Source organism: Trachurus trachurus, assembly GCF_905171665.1.
Source record: "Trachurus trachurus genome assembly, chromosome: 15".
Classification (NCBI taxonomy): Eukaryota; Metazoa; Chordata; class Actinopteri; order Carangiformes; family Carangidae; genus Trachurus; species Trachurus trachurus.
The window spans coordinates 18,119,417-18,139,456 of record NC_139906.1 but is presented as its reverse complement, the minus strand read 5'-3'; the positions used below and the strand labels follow the sequence as shown (position 1 = coordinate 18,139,456).

Here is a 20,040-nt window from a genome sequence, read left to right as displayed (position 1 = left end):
ATTCGTACCATCAGCTTTAACATTTCTTTTTCTGAGCAGTGGGTCGCCAACATGAAACTCTTGATATGATGTTGAGCTCCTGTGGTATGTTGACATCTAGTGATTGGAAGCTATTGTGGGACACAGTATGTCGGGGGTGTATGGTGCCAGCCCTCTCCCACATGCATTGCACAATACTTGATTGGCACTCACACTCTTAGAGGAGGAGTTAAGTGCATGTCTCTTTGAGCAGGGGTGGCTGTTGGTCTCTCTCTCCTGCTCCAGTAACTGGAGGTGCAAGTTCCTTCTTCACTAGCCTCAACTTCATTTCTCAGGTAAGTGGTGTTTTCCAATGCTGTGACTGTTTGCAGTTTTTAACAGTGAAAAGACAGTGGGGTGCAATTACTTCTTCAGTTGTTGTCACTCATTTTAGAACTGAAAAGCAGGTCTTATTCCACAAAATTTGGCTCCAAAGGGGTGAATACATCTCCTCAAGGTTGTGGCCTTTTTAGCAAAAAAAAAAAAAAAGTTTTTACACATAGCCATGGTGATAGTAAGCCTCAGGTTTATTGGGGCTTTGGTAAATAACATGAGGAATGCCTTTTCACAATTTTTTTCCCCTTTTTCTTTTTTTTGCCTTGAGGCCGGTGCCAATTATAGACTTATCCAGGACAAGCTTGAAGGAATTCAATACAGAAAGAGTACAAATAATTAGTATTTGCCCTAATCTGAATTTAAATAGTCAGAGGACACGAGGCCTGCTGTTCATGCCTCAAAGTCTATAAAAGGAACGTCATGGGAGAGCCATGCAGTGTTGCTATTCCTGGACATGCTGCTGATAAATTGTGACAGATGCAGAGAGGGGCATGTTGTTGCACTCACTCACTCCAGTATTACCTGGTAGCACACATGTTTTTGTAGGTGTCAGTCTGGATGTGCCAAAATAAATTGAACAAACTCCAAAGTATCTTCTTCTCCCTTGATCCAACAAGGTTGTTTAGTTTGATACAGAGAATACAACACACTGTCCTAAAAATAGCGCACAACACAAGTCAGGACATGAAATGATCTACAATATGTTCAAATGTATAGGCGCTATAGAGCTGCCAAAACAACAAAAAATATTTATAAGAAGTCATTCATACCGAATGCAATTACAATATTAAATTCATGAACGCATTCTAGGAATGCGTGTATTGAATTACATGTTATTCATTTAATGTTATGTGATTTTATGTGGTATTTTATGTGGTGAAGCCAAAGACAAATTTCCATATTGTGGACAATAAAGGAAAGATCTAGATTTATATAGGCTGATCAGTTTAGGTATGATGCTTGTCCTCAACTCATCTTTATTTTCAACCACATGGCTGATAATCTGATGAGCAGGTAAAATATTGCTGAATTATTTGCAAGAGTAATTCATATCTATCAAAATGATTTATCTGTGGCTCACTACTTTGTCTGGCTGACTTATCCACAATCCACTTTGATTTCCGTGTATCATTCTCAAGGTGTAACATGCTTCCCTGACAATATCTTGACACATTGTATTTATATTTCCAGAAGATCTGGGCTGTCTTCTGCTGCAACAGCCATGGCACCCAAAAAGAGCAAGACGACCAAAAAGAATAAAGGAGACATAAATGAAATGACCATAATGGTTGAGGACAGCCCCATCAACAAGATCAATGGGTTAAACACCCTGCTAGAAGGAGGTAACGGCTTCAACTGCATTTCAACTGAAGTCACTGATTCCGTGTACGCACCAAACCTGCTGGAGGGAATGAGCACCATGAGACACGAGAACTTCCTCTGCGATCTAACAGTCGCCACCAAGTCCAAGTCATTCGACGTCCACAAGGTTGTCATGGCCTCCTGCAGCGAGTACATCAGAAACATCTTGAAGAAGGATTCTACCCTCCAAAAGATCGACCTGAACGACCTGTCACCTGTCGGCCTTGCAACTGCAATCACATACGCATACTCTGGAAAGCTGACCCTGTCGCTGTACAGCATCGGCAGCACCATCGCTGCAGCCATGCTGCTGCAGATCACCAGCTTAGTGAAGATGTGCAGTGATTTCCTCATGCAGGAGCTCAGCGTGGAGAACTGCATGTACGTGGGCAACATTGCTGACGCCTACGACCTCAAGGAAACCAAGGAGGCAGCTCAGAAGTTCATGCGGGAGAACTTCATCGAGTTTTCCGAGATGGAGCAGTTCCTGAAGCTCACCTATGAGCAGATATGTGACTTCCTCTCTGATGATTCTCTGCAGCTCCCCTCCGAGGTCACAGCCTTCCAGATTGCCATGAAGTGGTTGGACTTTGACGAGAAGAGGCTGAAGTACGCAGCAGATCTCCTAACTCACATCCGTTTTGGCACAATCTCTGCTCAAGATCTGGTGAACCATGTCCAGAATGCGCCTAGGATGATGCAAGACCCTGAGTGCCACCGTCTCCTTGTTGACGCCATGAATTACCATCTGCTGCCATACCAACAGAACATCCTCCAGTCACGCAGAACAAAGGTGCGCGGTGGCCTCAGGGTGATACTCACAGTTGGTGGACGCCCTGCCTTGACAGAGAAATCTCTCAGCAAGGATGTCCTCTACAGAGATGCAGATAACGTGTGGAATAAGTTGACAGAAATGCCAGCAAAGAGCTTCAATCAGTGCGTGGCAGTCTTGGATGGCTTCCTATATGTGGCAGGTGGTGAGGACCAGAATGATGCAAGGAACCAGGCTAAACATGCTGTTAGCAACTTCTGCAGGTAAGAGCTTATTCATCTGAAGACAGTATTTGTCATAATAGTTTGTGTAGATTTATGAAATAACTTAAAATCTTTTCTGTCTTTAGATACGATCCACGCTTCAACGCTTGGATCCACTTGAGCAACATGATCCAGAAGCGCACCCACTTCAGCCTCAACACCTTCAATGGGCTCTTGTTCGCCATCGGAGGTCGAAACTCTGATGGTGTTCAGGCCTCTGTGGAGTGCTATGTGCCTTCCTCCAACCAGTGGCAGATGAAAGCTCCAATGGAGGTGCCCCGCTGCTGTCACGGCAGCTCCGTCATCAATGGCAAGATCCTCGTATCTGGAGGTTACATCAACAACGCCTACTCCAGGGCCGTGTGCTCATACGACCCCTCTACTGACACCTGGTACGATAAGAACAGCCTCAGCACACCTCGAGGCTGGCACTGCGCCGCCACCATGGGAGACCGGGCCTACGTCATCGGTGGCAGTCAGTTGGGAGGTCGTGGGGAGAGGGTGGATGTCCTCGCTGTTGAAAGTTACAACCCTCACAATGGGCAGTGGAGCTACTGCACACCTCTTCACACTGGAGTCAGCACAGCCGGTATTTCCATTTCGAACAACAAGGTCTATCTCCTTGGAGGCTGGAACGAGGGCGAGAAGAAGTACAAGAAATGCATTCAGGTTTACAACCCTGACCTCAATGAATGGACTGAGGATGACGAATTGCCGGAAGCCACAGTTGGCATCTCATGCTGTGTCGTCACCATACCCACGCGGAAAACAAGAGAGTCCAGAGCAAGTTCAGTTTCATCTGCACCAGTCAGTATATAAGAGTTTCAATGATACTAATGGTGTAGTTTACATGTCTAAAGGTCTCCAGCTTGGCTGTTGCATAAAGTTACAAACAGTCACTTTTTGGGGGCAAAGATGATCAGTTACATTGTCATCAAATCTCATCTGATCGGTAAAAATATTAGCAAAATGCAAAAATAACAAATTTGGAAACACATTCTTATAAAATTAGTAACATAAAAAGAAAGAAAAGAATTGATTAATTTAAAGGAATTTAAAGTCAGTGCTGGCAAGAGAAGTCATAAACAAAATCTTATTTTCAGCATTAATACATTTACATAGTGCCTACAATATGTTTCAATTTGATCATTTTTAGACAGAATTTTCCTTTTGGGGCCAAATCAGTTGGGGATTTCATTAACCCTTCTCTATAGCAAATATAATGTTATACAGAAGGTATAAAAATATAAAATCAGTATGAAAATGAATCTGTAACATAACATGTGTCTTTTTTACCCAGTTCCATGGAAATAAACAATACTGGATTTTGTGACAGTCCAGTTTATGGTGACTACTGCTACTGTGATTCTCAGATACTTGAACAGAATAATGAGTGTCAGAAAGCTGGAGCCAGAATAAGTGTTGGCATCACCTACCAGGAGTAGGTGCTTGTGATTAGTGTGTAAACGTACCACACACTAAGACTGCAGTCTCTCTACATGTGTCCAATGTATAGCATTCAGTGGTCTTGTGTCGTATGTTGTTGTGTCATCACCATCAGTGCAAAGGAAACAGATTCTGTTGGGAAGATGTTGGGAATGATGAGGGTTGAATGGGCCTAGATGTGACAGTAGGAAACTATTTTGTAAAAAAGAAAAAGAAAAATATGACTTGGGAATGACGTTGTCAGCCTGAGCTTTCCTGGAAGTCAGTACACATGAATTCCCTGACTGCTCATGTCTTTTCACCTTTTTTTCAGTTTGTTTTTAAATTAATTAAAGAGATGAAGTGTATGATACTCTGAGCTGTGGTCATTTATTATTTGTTTCCATGCTAATCGTGTGAATATGTTTTGAATAATTTTTCTGAATCTTGCAAAGAGATATATTTATGTAAAACACGTAAGATAAAATAGACCATGAATCGACAAACTTCCACATAGGATTTATTCATTTTTGATCTTATCAACTTCACTTCAAGTCTATTTGCCTTTTTTGGTTATTTCTTATTTTGGGAAACAATTGAAAAGGCCAAGGTAATGTCAATATTGTGGATGACTTAATGGGATTGAAAACAACAATATATTTAGGGGAGACCGGGGATGGTCGTAACAAAGGGATGGTTGTAACAGCATCACTTTCACCAATAAGGAATAACATTAGAGTTATGTGATCAATATCATGTGTACCCACTCACTCCCTGACATTGCATGTGAAATTTGCATGGCTGTGTGAATAAGTGTGTTGGTTTTACAGCCAAAAAACTTTTTTTTTAGGTCAGAAATGAATAATGAATTAAATGAATATCGATACCATTGAAGTTTGAATTAGGTCACTTGTATAAGATGAAAGAGCAGGTTCTTAGGTAAAATATGAGTCATTTCATTGATGTTTATTAAACACCATGCTGGTACAGCTAGTCAAACACTGACTGACAGGGGTGGGAATGGCTGTAACACCTTTTGCCTTTGTTGTTTTATTAAGTGTCATCAAGTGTCAACCATCTTTCCTGGAATTTTACATGGAATATGAGCTTCTTCTGACCTCCTGCTGAAGGTTTCCATTCATACATGTACACCATTCACTGGTATTATCAGAAGATGTTCTTTAAGACAGCTTTCTAATGTTAGGATCCACACCACTGTCACTGTTCTTCATTTAACCATTAGTAATGAGTTATTTTTGTTCATACTGAACCACAGAAAGATGCTTTAGTGTTGGAACATGCACAGTAAACTTACATGCATGTTTTTTTGGTTTGGTCTCAGTTTTTAGTTTTAAATCTAACTACATTTTACCCCAGGTTACCAACAGTGGCACTCCTTGCATTTGACATCAAATAGTGAATTATGTGATATAGTTTGAGAAGTTTAAGGCATTGCTATTTGTAGTGGACAAATGAGAGGACTCTGTGTCGAAATTTGAGAGCCCTACCACGAACACTCTGCATGTTATGGGAGCTGAGACAAAAAGTGTTACAATCATCCCCAGTCTCCCCTACTTTCACCAGATTTGCTCAGCATTGACTGCAGTGTTTGTAGTAAAGGAGGACATTTTTGACCTCCTGTCTTTGATCCTACATCGCTGGTGTCAAATTTTGTGTAAAAAGTTTGTATGTCCAGCCAAGAGACAAATCTGCCTGTAATTTGTTAGTGAACATAATAGTCTAAAACCACATTTCAGCTCCCAGTGGAAGGATCCAGCCAGGTCATTTGACCCGTAAACACAGAGAGCAGATAAACAGAACCTCAGGTACAGTAGCCAAATGAATATAGGGATATCACATTATGCAACATTACATCATTTTTGGTGTACTGTTGCCTCTGATATGCAAATCCATTGGCCCCAAACCGAGAGGCACCTCTACATAAAGAAACAGAACGACGCATTTTCTTCATTCTTTATTGAGGCAAAGAGGTATGGCTGTCCAGGTCATAAAGTTTAATTGTGAGCTTCAGTGGAAGTTTCATTAATATGTTTAAACCCGCATAATGAATAATATTCAGCAAGAGGTAAAACAGGTTAGACCATGTTAACTGTTGATCTTGGACGCTAAGAAACACATTAGCCACCACAGTGTTTGTGTTCTGCTTCGTCACTGTTACACAGTACAGTAAATGTGAAAGATAAGCAATACAAACATACTCTGTTTGTGATATCTAATAAATTATGATATCTAATAAATTGTCATAAAGACACAGATGCCATTTAAACCTCAATTCCTGTGAATTCCTTCAATGTTAAAGGATTTTGTTTAGCTACTGATTGTAAGCAATGGATTCCTTCCTGAACATTTTTTTAGCAAGGTTTCAACCGAATTGAGGATGTAACACAATATATGTGTATACATATATCACGTGTGTGTCCTCTGTCGTCTCATTGATCAAGTGGATGAAGCTCAAGTGAGAAAATGGGATTTTAACATTTTAGTCAAAATGTGGTGTCACGCTGAGGTTGTTCGTTTATGTTGCCACCATTGCCAAATTTTATTAAACCACACCCAGATTGCCCTGAAAATGCACACAAGAAGGCTATAATCTGAATTTGCCAGGTCTTGGGGTTAAGGGTTATGACAGTGCTTTGACTTTTGCTCTGCTGCAATCTCTTAGTTTATGGTTTCAGTGACTCAGTGATTTCATTCATCAACAACCACCTCATTGCCTCATTGCTGTGTCTCCGCCGGCAATACATTTGTGTCAGATTTGTTGTGACAATGAGTCACAACACCTCTCCTCTCTCAATAAGCAATATTCCCATGGAACACTACAAACACACCAGGACAGCTTGTGTTTGTATGTGTGGAGGAGGATATAGTGAATTTCACAAATTCAGGCAGATTACAGCCAGTACATGAATCTAGTATAATAGTAGGCCTATAATGAAAACCAGAAAAACAAGAAAATCTCAACATTGGATCTAAAACCACATAATCGTTTGACCTATAACTTCCTTTTCTATTCATGTGGGTGTAAAGATTGGTTAGATACACCCTCTGAAAAGAAAAGTGCTCTGTCATTATTACGATCATATTTTCTTGTCTTTAGATGATTTACATGCATGTACAAAGTGGCACATTCCACATTGTAAACATGACTTTCATTTTTCATGCTGCGGTTTAGGCGAGGCTAGTAAATAACTTGAGATGTTAGGCACACAAAAAAGCAAATGACTACTTTGTGCTACCACCAGTTGTGCTACAACTTCCTTAGTCTGGTTGACTGCTGTTTTATCGTATTAAGTTGTCACTGATATAATTTAGCTTTCTGAGAGTACAAGGAGAGTAGGTCCAATATTTGCAAATGGGGCTATTAGCTTTCTGAGTGTACAAGGGGAGTAAGTCCAATATTTACAAATATCTAGGCTATTATATCAGATGGAGAATTTACAATGCTTAGCTTACTTTCCTTTTACACACTTTTACACTTTCCACCTTTTACATACAAATTAAAGCAGAAGTAAGTGATATATTTGTGTTAATATAAGTCTTAAATAGTTATATCTTCCGACAGCAATCACTTACATAGAGTGTTTGGACCGAAACACGGGTCTGTCAGTCACTCTGCTCTGCTCTGAGCCGAGGAGAAAACATTTATCGTATCCTACAGTTTTTATCCAATGAGGAGAGAGAACGGCATGCAGGGCTGTGTGTGCAGCCAAGGGACGCCGTGAATATGGTGACGTAGGGACGAGGACTGTTATGGTGCGTTCAAGGAAACTCGTAACTCGTGTTTTTCCGACCTGTGAAGTCGTACCAGTTCAATCTGGTACAAGTTCACGGGTCGGAAGTTACGAGTGGCCGTTATAGTGACTTTCACAGGTAAAACAGGTCGGAGAAACACGAGTGGGTTGCCTGGAACGCTACAAAGTCGTAAGTTGTGACTTGAAGCTGTAATTTACGGTTTCAAAAGCCTGCCTGGAACGCAGCATTAGCCAAAACGACCAGATCGCTTACTTCTGCTTTAATGTGTGTACAAAAGACAACTGCTCAATTAATTCACTGGTTAAAAAAAGAAAAGAAAAGGAAGAAAGAGAAAGAGTGAAAATATATGTAATTTTTAAATGGTATTTTATCATCACTCCTTGCCTAAGTAAAGAGCCCCCAGCTGCAGTGAAACCGCCGGCCCTGAACGCAGCACCGCCGCTCTGATCGACAGCTCGATGGGAGGGGCCACGCGGCGAAAGACTGCTGAGTCATGGTGACGCCATCGCGCTGTCCTGCGGCTCCGCCTGACGCCGTCACGTGTGCGCAGCCAGGAGGGCGTTCATATGTTGAACTCAGCCCAGCACCGTGCAGCAGATTGGTTTGGCAACAACGACCTACCTTACAGGTCCACCACCACCACCTCGCTCGCTGTCACTTCACCCGCACCTTAACAGCCTCGCTCCGCCGTCGGTAACGTAGGCAAAGGGCCCCGGCCGGCACGCTTTCCGTTAACTCGCCTGGGTCTTGTTTGTTTGCTTGCTTCACTTTTTTTGTGCTGCGTTTTCAGCCCCACACGGGTGTTGCGATACCGTGCTAACCGGTCATTAGCCAAGTGATGAGCAGGGGCCTGCTGCTTCTGGATGCCCCGCTGAGGTTACCGACCGGGCACGCCGCTTAACAGCCGCCTAGAGAGTCTCTCCTCGGCCTGACGACTCTGTGACAGCCGCCGGAGCCCGAGTCCAGACCTGCCGCCGTTTGTTAGCACCGAGACTTCATGATAGCGTGCGAGGTGGACACAGCAGCTAGCTAACGCTCGGCGTGCAGGTTCAGTGTTGAGTGCAGCCAGCAACCGACTCCTCCAGCCTCCGAGTTTTGTTTTGTTTTTGTTTTTTTTTTACACCTCACAAGCCTGTCTTGTGCGATGGGTTTACTGTCACAGGGCTCTCCACTGAACTGGGAAGAAACCAAGAAGTATGCTGACCACATTAGAAAGCACGGCATCTTCCAGTTTCTCAACATCTACAACAAGGTGAAGGACCGTCAGAGGGATGTGCTGAAATGGGGCGATGAGGTAACAAACTGTTCTTTCTTTACCACCCTCTCTCTTTAAAACTAACCAACATGTGGAAATGTGCTGCTGCTGTTTCTGTGTCTGCTGCTGCTGCTGGTGGTAATAATATGTGTGATCTGTCAAGTCATGTTGGCTGTGCATGATGCAATAGTGGTCTTTTATTGATTCACTTAAATTAATTCATTGTTTTTGTCCACACTGCAGTAAAAAAAAAACATAACCTAAACAAACCATGTATCTTCCAGTGCTATATTGCTGCCATTGGCATGTGCTCATTATACAATAGTCCATACTGCCTCTGATAGAGAAGACAACAAAAGTCAAACCTGTGGTTACTGGTTAAACCTGTGGAGATTCTTGAATGACACTATAATTATAATCAGAGAGACAAGTGAATGAGTTGCGTCCAGACTCCAGAGCCAGATGTGTGTGTTTTTTGAGAATTATCAAACGTATATACATTCACGATTATCCACCAGCTTTTGATGAATGTTCCTATTTGGCTTTAATTGGTTACTGTCTGCTTAAAACTACAAATTCAGGAGGAACCTCCCTGTAGAGCTGTAACTTAAGATATGTGAGCTTGGCAGATCCCTGTGAAGACTTCTCTTTTCATGTTATATCAGACCCTGGCAGCAGTTTGCATTTCCAGGTTTTGCCCGCCACCAGTCCGTAAAAGTTTGGTGTGCTACAGCTTGAACAAAGTGTTTTGATTTCGTACAATGTGGAATGCTGTTGTTATAGATTAATCCCCCTTTCAGACAGGGGATTACAGGGGAGCAGAGTCAAAGTCAAGGAAACATGACTGATGAATTGGAATCGATGTGATGGCCTCCCAGTCTGATCTTGAAACACATCGGCTTTGTCCTGCAGTCTAGCGCCAAAAGAAAACCCTGGTTTAGAAGTTAGACCCACACATTGAATTTGAATGAAGCATTGTGGTTTTTTGACGGTGTGTCCTGTTGTGGTTTTTCTTATTTGCTTGTAGGTTGAGTACATGTTGGTGGAACTGGACGACAAAGATGAGAAGGTCCGACTCGTCCTGAATGGTGGAGATGTTTTGGAAACTCTCCAAGACCAGGGTGAAAAGATAAACCCCAAGTGAGTCTGTTCTCCACCGCACATGTCTGAATAGTCAGCTAAATGTACAATGTTTTAAAGGAAGCCTGTTACAATTCACATTTTCACATTTTTTTTAAGTCATAGATTTGCCTGAGCCACTCAGCAGACAGAAATAGCAGCACTTAATTTCATATCTGAATGTCAACAGTGGCAACAGTGTCCTGAGACTATCATGGTTGATTTGGATCATGGTGAATTCCCTTTTAAATTACATTTAAGCTCAACATAGAGGCAAGGCAGCTAAATCAACATGTAGCTGTGATACAACACAACCACACAGGTATTTTATTCTGATAAGGCCGATTTTGCTGATAACGTCTCAGTGCTCAGAACCTGTTTGACCAATGTCGGATTGGCACAAAGACGTACTGTAAACATGACAGCACTCTCACTGAACATCATAAGATTGGTTTTGTCGTTTGTCCAGACATGCCATAACTGCCCAGACAAGGCTCACTGTTGCCAAACGTACACACAACATTGGCACTTTATTTATTTATTTTTTTTCCCACACACCTGTTTGTTGTGGGCGGCCCTGCCCTACAACACCATGCCAAATTACTATGACATAGTTTCATCAAACCATAAAGTGAACAGACCTGTAATCAGTTAGAAAGTCTTTAAAAGGCTGAATCGGTGCCAAAAGGTCCTTCATAGATGAATTGATAACAAAATGGAAGATATTTTCTATTGTCTGATGTGGTAGTTTAAAAAGCAATGAATCAGTATGTATTAAATATGCTCTTCTCCATAAACATATGAAGACCTTCTATTCATCACTTGGTCGAAACGGCTAAAGCTCCTTCACATTCGTTCTCTTCACCGAGACAGACCCCTCGGGCGGCGTCAGGTCATGAGATCAGGATCAGTAAACAGTTGTTGTCGCTGTTTGCATGCTTTCACAGAGCTGACTCAGCCCCGAGCGCCACCTCTCCACATCATTACACTGCCACTGACCTCTGCGATGGCCGGTAGCACAGACATGATGAGCAGTGTGTTTTCCACAGATATATTAGGAATTCACGTATGTAGGAATTCAGTGTAAATGGTTGGATCTTTGTCCACAGGGGCTTTTTCCTCGTTCTGATGGTCAGTCGTTAAGTGTAGTTACACAGACTGGATTGGGTGGAGGAGTGATTCTCTCCCATCTCTGCAGAGGATCTTTGAGGGCTGGCTTTGGTACCATCTCTGCCCAAGTTTGTTTAAATACTGGAATGAGCTCTGCAAAAACCTATTCTATGCAGTGATTGTTCCCACTCAGGGCTCCAGACTAACTTTTTTTTACTCGAAGCACAGTGGCCCCTGACTTAAAATTCAAGGAGCGCAAGCAGAAAAACTGTAAATTGTCTTCAAAGCAAATATTAACATTTCCTTTTCGTTCATGATCCTCACACACATTTGCCTGCCACCTGTAATGACAGATACCAGATGTATATCCAAAGAACCAAAAAAAACCCCCCCAGCAAATTTACTGGTTGCACATGCACAAGTAGATGAACATTTTAGAAGCTCATGTTACAAAGGCTGTGCACGCTGGACCTGTTACAAAGTTATGAAAATTTCCAATATGTGGAGGCAATGTAAAGCCGTTTTGCATGAAGGTATCAGTGAGCGATAAGGATCGGTGCTCCTCCTGAGCATGTCGTTTGCATGTCAACCCTGTGGTAACATTTCTCTCAAAAAAGAGGAATTCTCTGCAGGCAGGGTAGATGTGTTTGTACAAGCTCCTGAGTGTTATGCTTGCTCGCTGCCCATGACGTCGGTCTAGATCTGTGGAGCCAACTTCACCCAGGGGAAATACCAATGGCAGTGGGAATAGTAGAGCCGATGCATTCCTCATTACTGCCCCTCTGTCGCACACACCACAGAGCACGCTCTGAAGCACAAATACGTCGAGTTGGTTTGTCCCGCCAAGATTACGGCTGCCATACAATAAAGGGGGAGTTTATTTAATCTGAAGTGTTATCCTTAAACTGAAAACGAGGCTTTTATCTTAACGGCCTTGTTTCCTGCTGACCTTTTTAAAAAGCAAAACATTTCCATAACACCTTTTTTTTTAGTTAATTAATGAATTAATTTTTCCACAGTCACCCCACGCTCTGGAGACCAGAGTACGGCAGCTACATGATCGAAGGAACTCCAGGGCAGCCGTACGGCGGGACCATGTCAGAGTTCAACACCGTGGAGGGCAACATGGGGAAGAGACGACGAGAGGCCTCGTCCGTGCTCAACCAGAATGAAACTCTCTGCACCATCACCTCGTTTCCAAGGTACTTTAGTTGCCAACAAGGAAGTGGTTGAACCAGAGCAACACAAAACAAACCAGGTTCATAGTTTGATATAGAGGCTTTGCAGGAAACTAAACAAAACAAAGTATTTAGGAGAATAGAAGAATACTTTTCAACCATTTGTGTGTGTCCCATTCCTGTTCTCTATGTGTTGATTGTATAAAGAGAAAAATATATATAATTAAGTTTAATTGCAGCCCTGTAATATTTGTATGTGTGTTTGTGTTGCTCCTTTGTTTAGGTTAGGTTGCCCAGGTTTCACCCAACCAGAGCACCGGCCGACTCCTGTAGAGAAGGGAGTGTCCAAGTCCCTGTTTTTTCCAGATGAAGCCATCAACAGACACCCAAGATTCAGGTGAGTTCAGGACAACATGCAGGTGCAGCTGCCTCAAAGATACTGTTTATAAATTGAGTGTTTACTATTATATAGACAGAAATTACTATAAGTAAACATCTAGTCGGGGAACCTATAATATAACCACATGTTACTTTTAGTGACAGTTTTTACTGTTGCTGTCTGAAGAATTTGAAGATACTGTGAATGAATGTTGGTTTCATTGTTTATACTTATTGTTTTCCTTTTTTATAATATCTGTGTTTGTGTGTGTGTGCATGAATTTGCCTTTTCAGCACCCTTACCAGAAACATACGTCACAGAAGAGGAGAGAAAGTTGCAATTAACGTGCCGAGTAAGTTTCAGTGAAATCAAACGTATAAACTGTACTGTGAACTATATGTTGTAATTTGTTTCTATTGATTTACTGTTTGTTTAGTTTTTTTTTAAACAAAAAATAACTTTTCAATACTTTTTCAAATCAAAATTCTCAGTCAAATGTTGTAGACTCCAGTGTTTGAAGTGGTAGAAGCAGTTAAAGCAGGTTTTAATCTATTGCATCTGTCTTTTTTTTGACTGGTATGAATAAGACTATACTCCTTTTCCTGTTTCAGTCTTCAAAGACAAGTGCACTCCATCTCCATTTGTGGAGGAGTTTCCTGAGGACGATGGTGAAGCAGAGAGGGCGGCTCTGCCTGATCACATCTACATGGACGCCATGGGCTTTGGCATGGGCAACTGCTGTCTGCAGGTACTCATATGAGATCTCTGGGGCTTTTGTTTTTGTTTGAAGATGAGGGGATGTAACTGGGACTGTGTAGTTGTGTGCGACTCTTTCTTTACGATCCCAATAAGTGATTTATAAATGTACTTCAGCCTCTTTTTGTATTGTGTTGTCACAGGTGACATTCCAAGCTTGCAGCATCGATGAGGCAAGATACCTCTACGACCAGCTAGCGACTTTCTGCCCCATTGTGGTGAGTAGATGGAGAAGCATGTGATTCATAGCCTATAATATCTTTATGTACCTGACCTCCTTCTCAGCAGGTTTGCTGCTATTTAGAACTTGATAATAAGGAAAGACTGAGGCAGAAATTATCTTTTTCCTTTTCCACTTAATTTCAACTTGCGCTGAATCATCTTTTTTGGCTCTTTCAAGATGGCGCTGAGTGCAGCTTCACCCTTCTACAGAGGCTATGTGTCAGATAATGATTGTCGCTGGGGGGTTATTTCTGCCTCAGTGGATGACAGGACCCCGGAGGAGCGGGGGCTCGAGGTGAGTAGGCGGACCACAGTGTGGATCTGGCTTTAACCATGTCTGTTTTTTTTTAGGATGTCCTTTGTTTCGTTTTACTACTGTTGATGTTACTCATGTCTGTCAGTCAAAGCCACTGAATGTGACCTCTGTAGTGAGATATGAATTAACATTTCCTTTCAATAACATAGGACTAGATGTTTGTGCATGTGATGATGCTGTTACTGCATCTTGTCATTTTGTCCCATTTAGGAAATACCTATGTTTCCTTCTTGTGTTCTTCTGTTTTTACTTGGATCCCCTTAAAACATTTCTCAAGCACAAATATTTTTGCAATGATGACAAAGTTGGTGCTTTTTCCTTTTTCTTGAGGTTTGTATTTTGAGTTTAACGTGTGAAAAATTACTCTTTTCCTTGCAGCCTTTGAAAAACAACAAATACAGGATCTTCAAGTCAAGATATGACTCCATTGACAGCTACCTGTCCAGCTGTGGCGAGAAGTACAACGACATTGATTTGACGATAGACAAGGAGATCTACGAGCAGCTGCTCAGCGGAGGTACCGAAAAGGAAAATGGAGAGACTGATGTATCAGAAAAATAAATGTCTATTATCCACGTGGTCATCAATAGGAATATGTGAAAGAAATGAAAGACGATGACACTCAAAATCCGTGACGTTTGTTCATTAAGGAGCTTTTTGTTGACAGGAATTGACAAGATGCTGGCCCAACACATAGCTCACCTCTTCATCCGAGATCCGCTCTCTGTCTTCGAGGAGAAAATACACCTGGACGACGAAAACGAGTCCGATCACTTCGAGGTGACATTTCCAGGATTCCTGAAGCAACTTCTTAGAAGAAAGCAAAGCATGCTGGATTGACCTCAGCATATCTGACTATGTACTGACACGCCACACATGATGTCTTGCAGAACCTCCAGTCGACCAACTGGCAGACGATGAGGTTTAAACCTCCACCTCCAAACTCTGACATCGGCTGGAGAGTCGAGTTCCGCCCCATGGAGGTAACTGATGACTCCACGGTCGCCATTTAAGGTTACAGTTATAACCTTAAAAAAAATATTTAAAAAAACACCTGACAGCGAGTTTTATTTTTATTCATGCTTCTGACTTTCAGGTGCAGCTAACTGACTTTGAAAACGCTGCTTACGTGGTGTTTGTCGTCCTGCTCACCAGAGTCATCTTGTCCTACAAACTGGACTTCCTGATCCCTTTGTCAAAGGTGAAAACAGCCACACACACATTTGATTATATGAAGAGAAACTGAACTGATGGAAGTTGAACCCTGGATCTTGAGTTATTGCACACAGCTCTCTGATACAGAAAACACTTGTTCCATTAGGTTGATGAGAACATGAAGGTGGCACAGAAGAGAAATGCGGTACAGGAGGGCATGTTTTACTTCCGAAAGGACATCTTCAAAGGTGGGTGAAACAAAAACGTGCAACTTCAGGTTAATGCTTGAAGTGACTTTGTCAGATAAGAGTTGGCTGACCTTTGTTTTGTCCACCGATAGGCTGTAACCCGGTCCTTGATGGTACCACATCTGCTCAGAACGGTTTGGAGACTGATGGTGCTAATGAGGAGTACACACTGATGAGCATCGACACTATCATCAATGGAAAGGTGATTATTACACTCGTAGTTGATGGCTTTTGACTTTTGAGCCGTGGCTCAGTGGAAGTCCATGTCAGTGATCTGGGCGATGCAACACTTTGGTCCAGACTGAATTATCACATGAACAACTGGATGGACTGCAGTGAAAAATATTGTGGACTTCTTACATTAGTGATATTTCCCCACTTGATGGAAAGAATTACAGAAATGGCAACACAATATTAGCAAAATATCTGCAAAGTCCCCATTGCATTTAAGTCTAATCTGCATTGTGCTCAAAAGTTTACATACCCTACATTTCAGAAAATATAATTGATAATGCAACACAACTTTTTTTATTCCGAGTTAGTGGCTGGGCGAAGCCATTTATTATCACACAACTGTGCTTGAGCTTTATAAATCCTAATGATAAGTGCAACCACCAAAATGGCCCTGATCAAAAGTTTACATTCCCTCAAAGTTTTACCCTGATAATATACACACAGATTGACACAGACAGGTTTAAATGGCTACTCAGGGGAACTGACCACGCCTCTAACTTGATTGCTTGTAATTAGTGTCTGTGTATAAAAAGTCAATGAGATTCTGGGCTCTTGACAAACACCTGCACATTTCATCCATTGCTGCATTGACTTTGCTGGATTCTGAGCCGTGGGGAAAGCAAAAGATCTGTCAAAAGTTCTGAGGTTGTTCAACTTTATAAAACAGAAAAAGGATATAAAAAGATATCCAAAGACTTGAGAAAGCCAATCAGCCGTGTTCAAGCTCTCATAAAAGTGGAAATTGAGGGGTTCTGTTGATACCAAGCCACGGTCCGGTTGTTGGTCAGACTCTCTGATGATCTTTTTTTTTCTTTTAATTATTATGTTATTTTGGGATGTCTCACGGTTTAATTTGAATGGGCTCTTTGCACAGCTCCACTACTTCCTGAACTTAATGCTGCCCCTTCATTTCCTGTCTGGCATTATTGGACAACCTGATTAATCCAGGTGTGTCTGACCATTGTGACTACTCAGACACACCTGGATTAATCAGTTTGTCCAATAATGTAAGACAGGAAACAAAGGAGCAGCATTAAGTTCAGGAAGTAGTGGAGCTGTGCAAAGAGCCCATTCCGTTAAAAATAAGAGCATCTGTTTTACATGACCATTCATGTTTTCCTTAAAGAATGGTACACAGTTACAAAATCTTCCAGGGTATGTAAACTTATGAGCACAACTGTATCTGGTATGTGCTACAGCAGAAGTTTCTCAGAGGAGCTATTTCAGTTATGCGTCTCAAGTCTATGCAGGCTCATCATGTAAAGAGTAATGGGAGGTGATCCTATTGTTCTGATTCTGTCTTTGGAGTATGTATGTAGTTCAAGTAGAGACTTGGTGCTGCTAACACAGCTGTAAACTCTTTAGATTGTTTAAAGCCATGTGAAAAAATAAAATGGTGTTCTTTTTTTATTACCAGGAAGGGGTATTTCAAGGCCTTATCCCGATCCTTAACTGTTATCTGGAAAACATGGAAGTTGATGTGGACACCAGATGCACCATTTTGAATTATCTGAAGCTCATCAAGAAACGTGCCTCAGGTAAATATGCAGGAAAGGACAAAACAATGAGCGTGTTTTCTCTTCGTGCACCTTGAAGTTTGAGCGTAACTCTTAACTTTGTCGATGTCAAACAGGAGAACTGATGACCATGGCCAAGTGGATGAGGGAGTTTGTCGCGGAGCACCCGCAGTACAAGCAGGACAGCGTCATAACTGACAAGATCAACTACGACCTCTTCCGAAAGTGCGACAGGATTGCGAGAGGTGAAGAGCAATGCCCCGAGCTCATTGGAAACCCAGTAAACAAATTCAAATAAGAAACACTGTGGAAAAGGCATTGTAACTATTAAAAAAAACAAAAAACATGCGCATGTGAAGAGAGACCAAATGTGTGGCTCAGAACGAACGCGGTCCAAGTGTGAGAGAATGCAAAAGAAGCATGTGAGTGTTGTAAGAAAACACACGTGCATCAAATATATGTATATATACTGTTTCAGATTTTTATGATTACAAAATTATTTTAATAGGGTTAAGACATTCAAAAGGTTGTGTAATAGAAATCAGATGTGTATTTATTTTTCTCTGGAAATTAAGCCTATCTGTGTGAGAATGTAAATGTAGCAAAGAGTTGTACAGTAGTCTGCTTTTAATCTTGTGTTCTGTAAATACTGTACTTCCGTTCTTTACAGAATTAACATCATGGGGATTTTATTTTCTGGATATGAGCTTTCCTCGCGTTGGGTAGAGATTTTTTTTTCACACTTTAAGAAAAACTTGTTTGCTTTGCTCTGCTGACATTGTAGTGGGACCTTTTGAAGGTATGTTGCATCTAAGTGGAAATGGTGAACCATTGTTTGCAATGTGATGCTGCTTCAAAATAAATCTGTACAAGAGTAGGCGGGTCCGGTTTTCTTACAGCGTTTTTGGAAAGCTGTTTATTTAATGGAACCAAAAGCAATTAATTTAACTCTCTCAAATATGTTTTCTGAGCCAGCACAAAAGCATGAAGCCTGATCTTGATTAGCCCTCATAAAAAATAGTGTTGAAATCCTTCCAACCAGCCACATTCGCAGCATTTTGATTGACATGTCTGCGGTCAGCACATTTACACCATTTAACGTAGGAAAAACCAGAGCAGACAGAAAGTCGAGACAAAGCACTGAGACTATTTTCAACTGTTTTAAATAAACCACATTATGATGTTGGATAAAGTCCAAATGTGAAAATAATATGTTGAGATATTTAGATGCTTTGTGAGGCTGCTGCTGTTGCTGTTAATATCCTCGCCATCTTAGAGTGTTGGCATGCTAACATTTGCTCATTTGCACTGGATACAGATAATTAATAACTGATGCTAAAACATTTGTCCTTCATATGAAAGTTATCTATACAAAAATATCTCTTTTTTTTATCCTTAGCCAAAGATTTAGAGAAGACATCATTTTTGTCCTGTAGTTGAAGTCAAATGTCTCAGGAAAATCTTGAGAGACTATTAACGTCTCCAGAATTTCATGGCAATTCGTCTAAAGGCCGTTGAGATATTTGGGCGTGGGCTAAAGTGGACAGACTGAGTCACCGACGGACTAACTGCTTTTCCTGGAGCCATGCCTCATGCATTGCAGAAAACAATGGCTCAAAGAACACCCACTGTTGCTCTCGGAAAGGAAAAGTCAAAGACGATACCACATACCTTCTTTCATCAGTAGGGTGTTGTTAACAAAAGAAAATTCCCTGGCCCTAGCTCTTGGAGAGAGAGAGAAAATGGGGTAAATATAGGTTAATTTGTCAGAAAAGCTCATTACATTCATTTTCACCTCAACCTGTTATAGCCTTAATAATATCTCCAACACCCAACAGCCAATACCTGTCCATTTCCATCCACAAGATGGTGGTATTGAACCACAGCTTTACATAATACTGAGCTGCAAAGGCAAACAGAGCATTGCCTCACTTTGACCTCCTGGGGTAAATAATGATTATGGCTGATACAGGCCTGGAGAGAGACCAGAGAGGTTTATACAGAAAAAAGCACCCATGAAAACTAGTTTATTTAATGCCATGGACACTAAAATAAAATGCATATACGGTCTTCAACACAAAGTGATCAATGAAAAATTAACATCCAGATAGATAGAAATGTAATTAGAACACAAAAATGAACAAATGATCAATCACTGTTCACATCTGAGCTCCTCAGATATTAGATCCTATGTCAAATGAAAAACCCCACTTATTAGAGGTCAGTGAATTTCAGTACAGCCCTCCATCCCCTCTGATCCCTGGAGACACGCAATAGAGAGAACAGGTGTTACTAATAACATTAACAGTGGCTCTGCTCTATTCAAGTGTCCCACTAAGCCACAACAGTGTGACAGTGAGCCAGAAAACATGATAGTAGGACGGAAACTGAAGCAGCTAAATAGAATTCAGCCATCATTTACTTTATTGTCACAAATTCCTCTATAGAAAGGTCTATACAGTATAAAGGTCTATCAGTTCACACACTGTCAGGTACCATTAAGCCAGGTGCAGGTTGTCACACCGTAAACACCTATAGATCCTTCAGATCAGAAAAAAGTCAGAGTGATGTCTCTCAGGCAGTTAGTAGGTCTACTACGGA

The 20,040-nt window shown here is 41.5% G+C and overlaps 2 protein-coding genes across 3 annotated transcripts; both read left to right on the top strand.

The window, feature by feature from the left end:
* The first annotated feature begins 141 nt into the window (after nt 1–141).
* On the top strand, nt 142–4,544 carry klhl31 (kelch-like family member 31). 2 transcript variants are annotated; one of them, XM_083988447.1, is made up of 3 exons: nt 142–314; nt 1,546–2,751; nt 2,838–4,544. In XM_083988447.1, exons 2-3 carry the CDS (start codon nt 1,577–1,579, stop codon nt 3,568–3,570), a joined length of 1,908 nt encoding a protein of 635 aa, XP_083844573.1. In that variant the 5' UTR covers nt 142–314; nt 1,546–1,576; the 3' UTR covers nt 3,571–4,544. The 2 variants fall into 2 exon arrangements, with proteins under 2 accessions (XP_083844573.1, XP_083844574.1); XM_083988448.1 differs by having other exon boundaries at nt 168–314; nt 1,549–2,751.
* Nucleotides 4,545–8,562: 4,018 nt separating this feature from the next.
* On the top strand, nt 8,563–18,316 carry gclc (glutamate-cysteine ligase, catalytic subunit). Its single transcript, XM_083987943.1, has 16 exons — nt 8,563–9,244; nt 10,233–10,345; nt 12,454–12,636; nt 12,896–13,009; nt 13,285–13,343; nt 13,603–13,739; nt 13,891–13,965; nt 14,148–14,264; nt 14,664–14,802; nt 14,953–15,065; nt 15,176–15,268; nt 15,382–15,486; nt 15,607–15,688; nt 15,781–15,890; nt 17,340–17,460; nt 17,556–18,316. Exons 1-16 carry the CDS (start codon nt 9,095–9,097, stop codon nt 17,735–17,737), a joined length of 1,893 nt encoding a protein of 630 aa, XP_083844069.1. The 5' UTR covers nt 8,563–9,094; the 3' UTR covers nt 17,738–18,316.
* Nucleotides 18,317–20,040: the final 1,724 nt, after the last annotated feature.

Coding starts and splice junctions, on each gene's coding strand:
- klhl31 (XM_083988447.1), top strand. CDS start 1,577: ATGGCACCCAAAAAGAGCAAGACGACCAAAAAGAATAAAGGAGACATA. Junction 2,752..2,837: donor GCTGTTAGCAACTTCTGCAG/GTAAGAGCTTAT, acceptor TTCTGTCTTTAG/ATACGATCCACGCTTCAACG.
- gclc (XM_083987943.1), top strand. CDS start 9,095: ATGGGTTTACTGTCACAGGGCTCTCCACTGAACTGGGAAGAAACCAAG. Junction 13,010..13,284: donor AACAGACACCCAAGATTCAG/GTGAGTTCAGGA, acceptor TTGCCTTTTCAG/CACCCTTACCAGAAACATAC. Junction 15,066..15,175: donor ACGAGTCCGATCACTTCGAG/GTGACATTTCCA, acceptor GATGTCTTGCAG/AACCTCCAGTCGACCAACTG.